The sequence below is a fragment of the Myotis myotis genome, unplaced genomic scaffold (assembly GCF_014108235.1).
Source record: "Myotis myotis isolate mMyoMyo1 unplaced genomic scaffold, mMyoMyo1.p scaffold_m19_p_5, whole genome shotgun sequence".
NCBI classification, from domain to species: domain Eukaryota; kingdom Metazoa; phylum Chordata; class Mammalia; order Chiroptera; family Vespertilionidae; genus Myotis; species Myotis myotis.
Window position 1 is genome coordinate 5,948,059 of NW_023416357.1, and position 14,538 is coordinate 5,962,596.

Here is a 14,538-nt window from a genome sequence, read left to right on the forward strand (position 1 = left end):
GATGAGCTCTTGTTGTAGTACATGTTACATAAAAGCCATGGATGTGTGGGTTGGGTACAGTTGCTTAATTAGTCTCACCCACTGAATCTGCAGACTTTGTCATTCATGCTCTATTCTCCAAATATCTATGGAGTCTCTACTGTGATAGCCACTGGGCATATAGAAATAGAGACCATCACGTGTATTTGTAGTTGAAGAACTAGACCCTGGAAAGTCATAAGCTGATAGGGTATTGTGGAAGGAGTAAAGATGAATGAAAGGCATTACTTTTTTTCCGAGTTCAGCTTTTTGTTGAACGTGTTACAAAAGAGGTTTGGTCAAAAAGACCAAAACCCTATGTCATCATCAGATTCCTCAGATTCTTCTTTCTTTGCTTCCACTTTGTCCTCCTCAGCTGGGACGGCCGGGGTGGAGGGGACAGAACCTCCTGCTGGGGCAGCCCCAGCTGCTGGGCAGGTCCACCAGCCCCTACATCGCAGAGGAGGCTCCTGATGTTGACATTGGCCAGAGCCTTTGCAGACAAGCTTGGCCAGAAAGGCTCCACATTTACCCTGGCTGCTTTAATGAGGGCATGGACCTCATTCTCCCCGGCCCTCACCTCATCATCCTGAAGGATGAGGGCTGAGTAGAAGCAGGTGAGCTCCCAGACCATGGGCTACAAGGAATCTCTTTGTGTTTTTAAAATACTTCCTATAATGACATTTTGCTGTAGAATCCCTGATACAGTTTGTTTTCATTATTCTGAAAATATTCGAGTCTTCGGTAATGCCTTTGACAATAAAATAGAACCTAATAAAACAGTGAAGGAGATTTTTCAACTGGCTGAACATTTGGACCTATTGAGGGCTTAAGGCTCCATGTCAGCTTGGGAAGATGCCTGGTAAAGTACCTGGTGGATTATTAAAAATCCTGTTCTGTCCCTTTTTTTTCTTTTTTTTTTAAGCAACAACTTTAAGATCTAGCTCCTTCTAACCCTTATACGTGGTGCTTTTAGATGACCTAAGTCCCCCCAAGGTAGTTTCTACCACGTGTCTATGGTCATGATTGAAAATTGCTTCAATAGGCTGCGATGCTGGATGGAAACCAACAAGATGAAATCGAGCAGGGAATAAACGTTCATTCCTGCTTTTAGACGCAAAAGGCAATTTCGCAATTGCAGGATGGGGAGCAACTGAGCTTGGCAGCAGTTCCTGGGACCAAGAGCTCAATATGAACCAACAGTGGGATGTGGTGGCTAACAAGAACACAGACAGTCGTGTGCTTCCTACGTAGAATTAATAGCTCACTGTACCCGTCACACTGCATCGGGAGTCATTTGTTCAGTTCCGAGAACGTTCAGGAGCAACTTTGACAAAGCAGAGGAGCTGCTAGGCGGGTGTTGAATCCAATCCAAGACACATTTATTGGACTCCTGTGTGGGGCAGGCCATTTGCTAACCAGTGTGGAGAAGAATGATGGGAAGAGACTGCCAGTCTCTAGCCTCAAGGAGTTGAACATTTAAATAGAGAGGCCGGCAGGTACATGCATGACTGTAAAACGAAGCAGACTTTGAAGCCAAGAAGCACAAAAGAAGTGCTGTGGGAATTCAGGACCAGCGGTAGAATTTCCACAGTACAGAGGAAGCCCTGAAAGCAACGATGCAGAGACAGGGAAACCCGAGGCAGGTCTAGACTGCCTGGAAGGGTAGGGTAGGACTCCGTAGGAAATGGAGCTGAGGAGGAAGGTGTGGACCGGAGCACAAGGCACTGACTGGCAGGCAGCGGGAGGGATTATAAATGGGTGAGCATCTGGAAATAACGATAGGTGAGGACCAGGTGAAGAAACGAGGTGTGCTCAGTCTGAAGAAAAGAACACCAAGGCCCCCCTGGGAATGGGGACCAGACTTACTCTGTGTTCCTCCAGAAGCAAACATTTTTTATCTCAGGGCAAGAGGGTTATAAGGAACCAGATTTCCGTTCTTTTTAAGAAATCAAAGCTGCCCAACAATGACTAGCTAGTCTCGGCAAAGGTGAGTGCCATTGTGGGTAGGCTGAGCGAGAGTTTGAAGCCATCGCTCTGGAGGGAATGTGGGGAGGGGTGCTGTGGCTTCCGAAAGAGGCCCGGGGGTTCTAGGAATGACCCACGGACTCCCCCAACATGTGGTGACCCATTGTTGAGTTTTCTTTCTTCTTCGTTAGGTTACCCATGAGTATATCAGCCCCTGAATAAAGCTGGCAGGTCTTGACTCTCAGTTCAGTGAGATGTCAGACTACCTTAACCCAGGCAGCCCAGTGCTTTGACGTAGCCACTCCTCATCATCGCTTTGCTTTCTAGCACATGCGCTATCCTTTCCTAGTGTGATATGTGGCGGCCCTTCAAATAGGAACTTAACAGGTTTTTGTGAGACTTCCCCATTAGGTGAATGAAATGCAAATCAACAACTGATACAGGTCCCGTGCAAAGAAGACTTAATTTATAAAGAATCTCCGGCCCTAACCGGTTTGGCTCAGTGGATAGAGCATCGGCCTGTGGACTGGAGGGTCCCAGGTTCGATTCTGGTCAAGGGCATGTACCTTGGTTGCGGGCACATCCCCAGTAGGGGGTGTGCAGAAGGCAGCTGATTGGTGGTTCTCTGTCATCGATGTTTCTAACTCTCTATCCCTCTTCCTTCCTCTCTGTAAAAAATCAATAAAATATATTTTAAAAAAAAAGAATCTCCGGGGCAGTAGGTGTAGAGTTTACACAGTGGGTTCTGGAGGCGGAAAGACTTGAGTTCAAATGCCAGCCATGCCAGTTATAGCTGTGTGGTCCTGGGCAAGTGGTGGAATCTCCCTGCTTCCTGGTCTATCAATGGGATTGACCACTGTTGGGCCCGACCTGCAGGTTGTTTGGGAGGATGAAGTGAGATGAAGCACTTAGCTCAGCGGTTCTCAACCTGTGGGTCGCGACCCCTTTGGCGGTCGAACAACCCTTTCACAGGGGTCGCCTAAGACCATCCTGCATATCAGATATTTACATTACGATTCATAACAGCAGCAACATTACAGTTACGAAGTACAGTGGGGCCTTGACTTACGAGTTTAATTCGTTCCGTGACAGAACTCGTAACTCAAATTACTCGTATGTCAAATCAAAAAGTGAACGAGTGAGACACGTGATGCTGGGCTGATGTTGTGGCGTTCACTATGACGTTCGCTGCGCCAACTAGCGGTGGGGTATCTGAAGCTGGCTCGTAACCCGAATTTTAGCTCGCAACTCAAAGCAAAAAATCAGCCGAGAGACGGCTCATATCTCGAAAAACTCATTAGTCGGGACACTCGTAAGTCAAGGCCCCTCTGTAGCAATGAAAATAATGTTATGGTTGGGTCACAACATGAGGAACTGTATTTAAAGGGCCAGAGGGTCGAGAACCACTGACTTAGCCGGTGCCTGGCAGTATTGGGTCCAGTTACACGTACCAAGTTCTCACATTTTACAGTGGTGTTCCAAGGAGCCCTTCAGAGCTAAAAGAATTCTTCACAAAGCGGAAACATCACCATCGTCATGGCTAACGTATATGTGCCAGGTATTGTTCTGAGGCATCACACGTTGAACTCATTAATCCTCAGAACAACCCTCTAAAGTAAATACTGTTATGATCCCTCATTTACTGGGACACTGAGAAGTTACCTATCTTGACCAGTCCACGCTAATACATGAGGGAGCCAGGGTTCACACCAAGCAAACTATTGCGTTATTTCAACCACTGCCTAACAGTTTCAAATTTGGGAAACAAGCAAATATTCCTACTTTCTTCCTAGTTTCATTCCAAATACTCTGCTGTATAAATTTCAAGCAGTTTTATTTGTTCAGGGCTGTTTCACATTAATATCTTTTTAAGTCTTACTTATTACACTAAAACACGAGGGCCCTAATGACCATGTCTTTGGCCAGAGCATTGAGAAGTTCCTTAATAAAAGTAGAGTGATGCATAAATAAGTGAAAAAAATTAATTAGAGAAACAGTTAATATAGCCACTTTTAAACAATATATTTTTATTGATTTCAGAGAGGAAGGGAGAAATAGAAACATCAATGATGAGAGAGAATCATTGATTGGCTGCCTCCTGCATACCCCCTACTGGGGATCGACCCAAAACCCAGGTGTGTGCCCTGACTGGGACTCGAACCGTGACCTCCTGGTTCATAGGTCAACACTCAACCACTGAGACACACCAGCTGACCTCTCTTTCTCTGTCTTATCATTTAGAGTTTCCAGATATTCCTCAAATGTACCCACCCACTAGTTGTTGTCAAACACTGGTGGCTGCATCCTTACCCACCCTACCCATAAATTCCAAGTTAAAGAATAATCTTACCAATCCAATCCATGCTACCTCAGTCTCACATTAACCAAACGCCATTCCCACATCCTTGCTCTGGCACCCTCCTAGATCCCTGAAGGATATTCAGGATAAGTGAAGTTTGATGTAAGGGACTGCCTCTATAATTTTTTTTTGGAGAATTTTTGGGAATTCCTAAATACTGCTGGGGGAAAAAATCAAGATATGAAGCTGAGACTCACATAGAAACTATGTACATAAATGTTACAAAACTAAAGGAGAATATGTGAAAACACTCCTGTCTATAGAAGGGAAAGTCCTCTGGGTGTGGTGCTACTGCTGGTGGAATATACCAGAAATAGTCCATTCCATTGTTGGGGCCAAAAATGCAGTTTTTCCTGTTCTGGCGGGAGAGTGTTCTCTCACCTTCAGTGAGGCCGAGGTGAGGGGGGAGGGGGGACAACCGAGTTTACCATAGTCCTTTCCACTCTGTGAAGCAATACTGTGTTCATTGTTTGGGTCAGGTGGCTGGGAATGTAACCTCTCGCTTTGTGGGTGCAACTATTCCTTTATAGATTAGATAAGAACAACTGATGAACTTTTAAATATTGAGAAAACTAATCAGAACTGAAAGGGGGAGGGCTCTTGGCCACAGCCCAATAAATATGCCGACTGAGATAAAAGCACCTACTGAACTTTTTCTCCATCCCATACCTCTTGCTCTTTAGTCTCCCCCTCTTCTCTTTCTCCTTCCTCTCTCCTCCTGCCTGTCAATGTATCGCCACAATCTTCTCTTCCTTCTCGTATCAACTCCAACTCTATCCTCAAAGACTTAATTTTGCACACTCCCTTAACTGGCCAAAATGTGGACTTAAATTTTGTAAATTTTATTCTTTTATACTACTACTTTCTGGATTTAATTTGGAAAATAGCTGTGGGGAGCACATTTTATTCTCACTTGTCTCTTTTTATATAAGAAACGAGAGGCCCGGTGCACGACATTCATGCACTTGGGGGTGGGGGGGTCCCTCAGCCCGGCCTGCACCCTCTGGCAGTCCAGAACCCCTCAGGGGATGTCTGCCTGCCAGCTTAGGCCCACTCCAGAAGCCTGGCTCACTGTTCCTTAGCTCTGCCTTGGAGGCAGGAGAGGCTCCCGCCACCATCACTATGCTCTCCAGCGGTAAGCCCAGCTTCTGGCTGAGTGGTGCTCCCCCTGTGGGAGCACACTGACCACCAGGGGTCAGCCCCTGCGTTGAGTGTCTGCCCCCTCCTAGTGGTCAGTGCACATCATAGCGACCGGTCGTTCCACCATTCGGTCTATTTGCATATAGAGTTTATTATATAGGATAGGATATGTCTTTTAAAAATATCTCCATTTCAGTTTCAGGCAACAATCTTAGCCTCAATCCATTCAGTGTTGTCAGGTTGGTTCTGCTTCCAGAATCTTTTGGTGGCAAAGAATTGGAGGTGGAGGTGGACATAGGGTCACACAGTTTGTGCACCTCCTTTGGCCCCAGGAATCTCTGCTTCAGCTCTTCTGGGAATCAGGGCCAGGCTGCATTGGGGTGTGTGTGTGTGTGTGTGTGTGTATGTCATTTTTTTATTTTTATTGATTTCAGGGAGCAAGGGTGAGGGAGAGAGAGATAGAAACATCAATGAGAGAATCATGGATCGGCTGCCTCCTGCACACCCCTTACCAGGGATCGAACCTACAACCTGGGCATGTGCCCTCACTGGGAATCGAACTGTGACCTCCTGGTTCATAGATCGACACTCAACCACTGAGCCACACCAGCCGGGCCTCATGGGTTTTTAATGTCCATCTGTTGCTTTGAGTTGCTAGGAGGCTTTTCTTCTGTGACAGACAGACCTTCCGCAGGAAGAACAGGCACCCCCAGAGGCTGCCACGCTCTGCAGTCCACTTGCGGCGCCTTTTGCTGAGCTCCGAGCAGGTCGGCCCAGTGGGGGAGATTCCGGTCCCTTCAGCATTCTGCGGCTGGGCCGTGCTGTCTCCGTCAGCATCTTCCTCAGGCCCCTCAGGACCCAGAGCATCCAGGCCTTTTCCCCAGCAAGGAGCGCGTTGCAGAGCCAAGGGGCTCTCCAGGAGATGGCACACTCCTCCCGCCAGGGCTGGTTGTAAATCATGATTCTTTGGGGGCGAAAGGAGGAGGGGGTTCGGTCCCTGGCCCTCCAAGAACCTCCTCTCATTAGATCAAAGCAATTTGCTGCTCTCCCCGCGCTCTTGCTCCTGTGGAGGAAGTCAGCTCACGGTCCCTGGCCGCCCTGCCCCGCGGGTGCTGGTGGCTGGCCCGCCGCAGGTTGGCATGTCTTCCCATAGATTTCTCCTTCCAGAGCCGGGCTTCCCAGGTACAACCAGGAGTTGGTCTGCTGGGCCCCTTGTCCCCGCCGCCCAAGCCGCACTCCTAGCTGCTGGTTTCCGTGGCCCCGGGCTTCTCCGTGTTGGCAGGAGGACAGTGATCCTTTGTGCGGGGCTGCTACCATGAGGTAGCCGAAGAAAGGGCCTTGGTCCGCGCTGGCAGCTGTTGCGAGCCGGGACTGCCAGCTCCTCCTGGCCCGCCGCCTCTCCCTCTTGCTCCGCTGAGCGCACATAAAGGAGACGGACTGCCCCCGGCTCCTCTGCAGAAAAGCATCTTGTGCAGCGCATTCCGATGCCCTGAGCGAAGGACGGGCTCCTGTGCGGGCCCGCGGGCATCTAAGCCCCCCGCTCAGCGGGCCCGCGGGCATCTAAGCCCCCCGCTCAGCGGGCTTGCGGGCATCTAAGCCCCCGCTCAGTGGGCCCGCGGGCATCTAAGCCCCCGCTCAGCGGGCTTGCGGGCATCTAAGCCCCCGCTCAGTGGGCCCGCGGGCATCTAAGCCCCCCGCTCAGCGGGCTTGCGGGCATCTAAGCCCCCGCTCAGTGGGCCCGCGGGCATCTAAGCCCCCGCTCAGCGGGCCCGCGGGCATCTAAGCCCCCGCTCAGCGGGCTTGCGGGCAGCTGTGGCCGGCGAGAGGGCATTTCAGAGCTGGCCTCCTGCGCGGGCCGGGAGCTGGCTGCGAGGAAGAGGAGGGAGCAGGAAGGCCTGTGGCGGGCTGTCTGGCAGGCCCACTGCCGGGCCGGTTGCAAGGCTCCGGTGGGCTGTGATGAGGGCTGCCGGATGAAGGCTGGTGCAGATAAGAGCAAAGCCGGGCGCTCAGAGGGCCTCAGCGGCCGGTCACCCCGAGAAGCAGTCCCACCCCAGAGGTTAGGGCGAAGCTCCTTGTTTGGAGGTACCAGCAGTTGACTTGGGGCCGCAGCCTCCCCTCGCTGCCTCCCTGTAGGAGAGTTCATGTTCAGGGGACGCCTGTAACCAGGGAAAAGGGATCGTCTGCCTGGTCCTACCAGAGTGAGAGTCAAAGGTGATCGATGGGACTTGTTCTGCCACGAATACGACTGTCCGCTCCACTGCTGTTTTCATCGAACCGTCTTCCAAAAGAGAACGTTTCCCTTCGCCTTCCCCACCCCTTCCTTTCCCTAGCGAACACTAGCGCTGGAGGGAAGACTTTTGTTGACAAGTTTGAAGGGTCAGATTTAAAAATCAATTTGCCTGACAAACTCAGGCAGTGAGTCTGTAAGGAGGCCTCCCGGTCACTGCAGTATAACCTCATAAAACGAGAGGCGTTGGAGGCCGATGAAATGTCAAGGTCTGTGATGCCAGAAGCAGCCACAGCGGAAGGAAGCCTGGGACAGTGTGAAAGGGTTTGTGTTTAATTGGCTGTGAATGCCACAGCACCGAGCTCAACTCCTTGTGGAGATGGTTTCAACTCTCTTCCCTAAGCATCACCCATTACCCACATTCCAGGAAGCAAACCTTTTCTAAAACTTTTCCCCTCATTACAGCGTTCATAGAATTTCTGCTCAGATGAATTGACCAGGTGCCAGAGGTCAGCACGCTCATCCTTGGTCTGCATGAGTGAGACACAGGAAGGCGGCTTCTTGGGGGCGGTGGGCACCCGAGGTCATAGGAAGAGAAGATGCGAGAAGACCAGAGCTCAGGGTTCCTTTTGAAAGTCTCTACCATTACCTGATGGGGTATATGTCAGTGTTTGCAAGCTTTTCATTTTGTTTGCCAGAACCGATAAATAAAATATAAATGTATTTACACTGTGACCTGGCCACACTCCTACACACACACACACACACACACACACACACACACACACACAGCTTAAATAATGTTTCACAGAACTGAGGCTTACGGAGGTCATACAGTACCAGGGCCAAAAGCGGGAACCAAGTGGTCTAACCTCAGAGCCTGAACTCTTTATCACTGTGGCATAATTTTTTTTTTTTTTTTTTAAAAAGAATGTGCTTCTAAAATAGCCAGCGATTGGCTGTAAGTAATTTGAAATATTGCCTTTTAGATTAAGCCCAGGGGCTATAACCTGCTTATAAATTGTGATTCAATATTCCCAACAATTTCTAACCTAACTTTTAAAGATTTGCCTTGTGTACCAGACACATAGAATCATAGAACTTTACTTTTTTATTTTTTTACAATCTAGTCTAGAAGGAGTCCAGAAGGAGATACTTTAGTGAAAAGAATACACTTTAGCTGTAGGCAGAGATTCCAAGGGGTTTGTTTCATGCCCACCCCCAGCCCCTCACTGCCTTTCCTCTGAGCTCTTGGGCCCTCTGCCTCATTCACCTTCCAGAAAGGTCCCGTGTGCACTTGCTCCAGCATTGGGCTGCTGCTTTAGGACACAAGACCCCAGTTTTCGATCTGTAGCTATAAAGTGTACTGTATTTTTAGAGTTCACCTTTCTTACTTAAAAGGGAAAAAAAGACATCACCTTATATTCAAATGAATATGGTACATGCTAGAGCTCAGCCTTGAGTCCCCTTGCTGTGAGTTTGCCTATCTTGAAATTCTAGGAGGGTTGAGAGCAGGCGGCTTTCATCAGATGAGTGTTTGAGAAGCCCACCGTGGAGAAAGGGTACATCTAAAATAAAATAAAAATGGAAACAACAATGGGGGATGGAACCAGCAGCTGCCATCCCCCCTCTTCCGTTGTTTCTGGGCCCGATCCAATGGCCCTGCACGAGTGCTGGAACGCAGTGAGGATGAGAAAGACAGTTCATAACAGAGGGCGCCTTCATTAGAGTTCATGTTTCAAAGCCAGGGACAGGAAGCATCAGACAACACGCTGTGAGACACATTGATGTGTGGGACATAGGTTTTTAGCAGAGGGAGAATAAAGTCCATACAAATCATAGAGCCTGGGGAACTTGACATTATTTATATATTATTCTGTAATTCTTGGCTGAATACATATTTTATTTATCCAAGAAACTATACTAAATATTATGTCAGAAGAAATCTGACTTAAAATATAGACTTGCAGACTTCCATGTATATATTTATGAAACACTTTCCCCATCTCCGCCCAAAAAAACCCATGAATTTGGTGTACATATGTTGTGCCGAACTGATTGCCAAAAGACAGTCTTCATACATAAAAAGGCAAATGCATATGAACCCATTTGCATCAAGAAACTCTCTTCCATTCCTGTCTTTTCAAAGTGACTGCGGCCTACAATACCCAGCTCTCTGAATAGCTCTAGGTCAGGAACAGTGAGCAGGAGCATCAGAGAAGAGATGGTGTGAGGACGGACCGGCTCTCAGAGGAGAAGGTGGGAGGGAAAGAAGCATCTCGGAGAAAGAAAGTACTGCTGCCTGGTACTCCTAGCAGAGATGTGCAGCTTATTGTGTCCATGCCGCTCACTGGCCGAAGAAGCGCAGGCTTCAGTGGTGACAAGCTCAGCCAATGATGGGAAGGAGAGAGGCCCCTCCTGAAGAAAAGTATTTGAAGCAGGGGGAAGTCAAGATGTTTTTGAGATGTGGTTCAGACGAGGATGAAATGGGGCATGGGATACTCAGAAAACAGATTAGCTCATTTTTAATGCTGAAGTGTTGAAGTAGCGTCATCCCAATAAATGGATACTTACCCCTAGGGCAAAGACTCAAGAAGCCAAGTTCATACACTAAAGCCAGAGTTGGCCTACTGGTCTGTGGGAGCTGTAATTAGTTTTTTCAGGGGCAGAGGGTACAGTAAACTCAGTCACATAAGATCTGGGTTCACATTCCCACTCCATTTTACTTGGTGTGAACTAAGGCCTCAGAGAGTTACTTAATTGTCTTTTAATCTGCCTTACAGGTTGTGGTTAGAAATAAGAATATATCACGTACTAAGCAAGTGCTTACTATGAAAAGGATAAGTGATATGATTCAAATACAAATGAAATTATAAATGGAAGTTCATGGCTTCGATTCCCACATAAGCTCATTACCATTGTATTAAGATTTGAGGGCAAATCCAGCCAGTTATCTGGCAGTCATGGACATGATTTTTTCATACTTTACCTTACTCTAAATATTTTGATATGAACAGGTCACTACCTAAATGTTAAACCACTATTAGAATCTGATACTGATCATTTAATTATAATATAACCTTTTCATGTACTATTTCTAGAAACACCATTTTAAATAGTACAATAAACTATAATTGGATTATCCTGTGATTTTTACTGTTTTCATGGGAGGAAAAAGAAGGAAGGCAGAAAATAGCTAATGAAACAGAAGAGCCCATAATCTTATATTTTGAGATTTTTGTGTCCTTTGCATGGTTTTTTCCATCCAGAGAGGCATCAAGATCTGATCCATTTGACAGAAAACCTTAAAAATCATGCCTCCTAAGATAACACCTTGCCTGAGGTAATCTGTGAGCCTGTCCTGAAAGTGAGGAGAAGAATGTTTAACATGACATGAGGTACTCCAGGCCTGTGGAACAAGGCGATGGAAAGCAGGGTCCAAAAATGAGGATCCCACCCAAATACTTCTTTATAAAAGGTTTTGAATAGATGAGATTAAATGAAACAGCAGAGAAGCAATTGGAGAACTTAGGCCTTATAATTCAATTGTACTTTAAATACAAATTGAAGAACTCTAGCTGGTTTGGCTCAGTGGGTAGAGTGTCGGCCTGTGGTCCCAGGTTCGATTCCAGTCAAGGGCACATGCCTGGGTTGTGGGCTCAATCCCCAGTAGGGGACATGCAGGGGGCAGACAATCCATGATTCTCTCTCATCATTGATGTTTCTATTTCTCTCTCCCTCTCCCTTCCTCTCTGAAAGCAATAAAAATATATTTTAAAAATAATAATAATAATTTAATGCAGTTAATCTGTGTGAGTCACCACAGTGCTTAGATTTGAGATATGCTTAGATTATCTTGCCTGAAAATGTTTGTAAGTCTCTCTCTCTTCATCCACCAACACATACACGTACACACACACACACACACACACACACACACACAAACAACATACTACTTACTATTCACACTCATAGCTTCCCCAACTACTGGTAGTGGTAACCGAGGAAAGAATTTTATAGCTTTTTCAAATCATTCGAGAGACACGTGAAATCAACTCTTGAGGCAGAAAACGGGTGATTGTGTTTGAGGGGCAGTTGGTGCTTAGCCATTCTGTGGCTTTTCCTCTTCATCTGAGATGCCCTGATTAAATTTGGCACCAAGTTCTCATACATGTATGAAATCCTATTGTCAGGTGGGATGAGCGTAGGGAAGTGTAGAAGGAGATACTGTTCCCACTCCCTTTTGGAGAATTCCCTGGACTGACTTCCTGAAAATCTGTTTGCCTTCTCCAGGAATGGCGGCTCTGGATAGAAAGGCATCGGGGAAGATGGGAATGCGAGCTGTAGTCTATTACATGACTACGACCATCATTGCCGTGGTGATTGGCATAATCATTGTCATCATCATCCATCCTGGGAAGGGCACAAAGGAGCACATGCACAGAGAAGGCAAGGTTATACAAGTGACAGCTGCAGATGCCTTCCTGGACTTGATCAGGTACGTCCTCGCAAGCCCGTCCCGTCGGGTGCATTTTGACCACCCAACCCCTCTTATTTGGGGGAGCTAATCAAGCCCTGAAAGTGGGATCCAACTGAACCCGTCTTGCTGGGCTTAAAATGGCCACATCTTTACTTCGTTCTAACAGAAATTAAAGTTAGGATCCATTTCAGTCTTACGTAGAAGAGGTCAGAAGAACAAGGGGTGGACATAGATGGATTTTGAGAGCCCTGCTTTTAGGATTGAAATCTGATCCCCTCTCAACCCTGCAGCTCACCTTGGAATATTAATAATTCTTTACTTACTTTTCTCAAGTCTTGCTTTTTAAAGCTAGTTTTTACTCAAGTGTAGCCTGTTTATTGGACTCTTCTAATTCAGAACCTGTGATCTGTATTATCATTCATTCTACATAACAATTTCTTTCCAAAAGGGACTTTAGAGATCATCTAGTCATTTCTATTTCAAAGTTTTTGTTGTTGTTGTTGTTGTTGTTTGTACTGTTTATGAGAAAGGAGTAGGCCGATCAGTAATAAAAGGTTAAAGGATGACTTCTTTAGCATTAGTTTCTGTACAAACACACACTGATTACAATTGAGTCTTGTTTAATATTGAAACAGACTTGGTGATAGAGTTGTTCTTACATGGAACTATGACATATGTCAAAGTTTGATCCTGGAACCCCCTGCTTGCTCTCTCTACCCTTGCATCAGTCAGGTCCTGGCAGGAAGCATATTGCATTTTCAAAAGGATCATTGAAAGGGGCTTGCACCGGTGCAGGCAGAGTTAAGGGAACTTATAAGGGATGGTGGGGCACCAGGGGACTAACAGCAATAGGAAACTGTTCTGTTACTACCTCTAGTCTGGGGGATAAAGCCAGGAGCTGTTACTGGAACTCAGGAAGAGCTGTGGCCTTGGAAAGGCCCTGGGGAGAGGAGCTATAGCTCTAGTGTAGAGGGAGGGAGCTGCTGCCCAACCTGTTAGAGAGAGAGCTGGAAGAATATGAACATCCACTTATCTCTCTCCTATTCTGTGACCTTTCAGAGCGTCCCCCTAGACCAGTGATGGTGAACCTATGACACGTGTGTCAGAGGTGACACGCGAACTCATTTTTTTGGTTGATTTTTCTTTGTTAAATGGCATTTAAATATATAAAATAAATATCAAAAATATAAGTCTTTGTCTGACTATGGTTGCAAATATCAAAAAATTTCTATATGTGACACGGCACCAGAGTTAAGTTAGGGTTTTTCAAAATGCTGACACACCAAGCTCAAAAGGTTCGCCATCACTGATCTAGACAAACCCAACAGGAAGCCATAGGCAAGAGAACCCACGTGCTGTAGTCCTGTGTCAGCCTCCCAGGGCACAGAGCAGCATGGAGGGTGGATCTAGAAGGGCAAATGGAAGATATCCCAGCACAGGCCTCTAAATTCCCACCTGCTTGGCATCCCCCGCCCACCATGTAGCCCCACCCAGACTGTCAACCCCAAATATAGCCCTTTCCTCCCTTCCTTACAAACTTATTGGCAACGTGACTGGTGTACCAATCCTAGATACCAACCCTATGGGGATCCCCATTGATCATCTGAAAAAAACTCCTCCTAGAGATTGTATTTCATATGCCAACTCAGCAACCGGGTCTGTGACAGGTGGATTCAACAGGGAGTTGGGGAGCAAAGGGCCTCTTTGGCCACACTTCTCAATTCCTACTGTGGGTGACTTTGTACCGTCTGTATGTAAGCATGACCCAGCCCCACAGGGCCTCTTCTTGAAAGTCTTGTTCAGGGAGTTAATTACAAAGATCTGAAGATAACAAGCTACCCTATAAAATTTCATATCAAGTTGTCACTCAATAGCTATCTCTTATTCTGTTCATACAGTTAATTAAGGCTTTTCACCATTTTTTTCGTAACTATTTATCCTCAGGTAGTTTGAATTAGAAGTATTTTATATAATCTTTTTCAGTACAATTTCTATTCCTTGTTTGAAGAGTTGGGATCTTGTCATTCCCAATCCGGTTGACCCATCAGAGTACCATATGTTCTGCCCTTCCTTGCTATAGTGATAACTATGTGACTAACCTACCTCCACCCAATCACGTGGCTTAAACATTCATCCTAGAATCTCCTGAACTCACATTTGTCTTGAGGTTTATAGAAGCAGAGCCGTAGTGTGTAGATGGGAAGGAATAGGAAACAGGATGGTCTAGGCCAGGGGTTCTCAACCTGTGGGTCGCGACCCCTTTGGCGGTCAAACGACCCTTTCACAGGGGTCGCCTAAGACCATCCTGCATATCAGGTATTTACATTACAATTCATAACAGTAGCA

The 14,538-nt window shown here is 46.7% G+C and overlaps 1 protein-coding gene across 2 annotated transcripts in view; it reads left to right on the forward strand.

The window, feature by feature from the left end:
• The window catches only part of SLC1A3 (solute carrier family 1 member 3), a 72,740-nt gene that overhangs the window by 44,927 nt on the left and 13,275 nt on the right, over positions 1–14,538 (forward strand). For both annotated transcript variants that reach the window (XM_036310103.1, XM_036310104.1), the window contains one exon: positions 12,006–12,210. In XM_036310103.1, the coding sequence (XP_036165996.1) occupies positions 12,006–12,210 (205 nt within the window). The remainder of the gene's footprint in view (positions 1–12,005; positions 12,211–14,538) is intronic.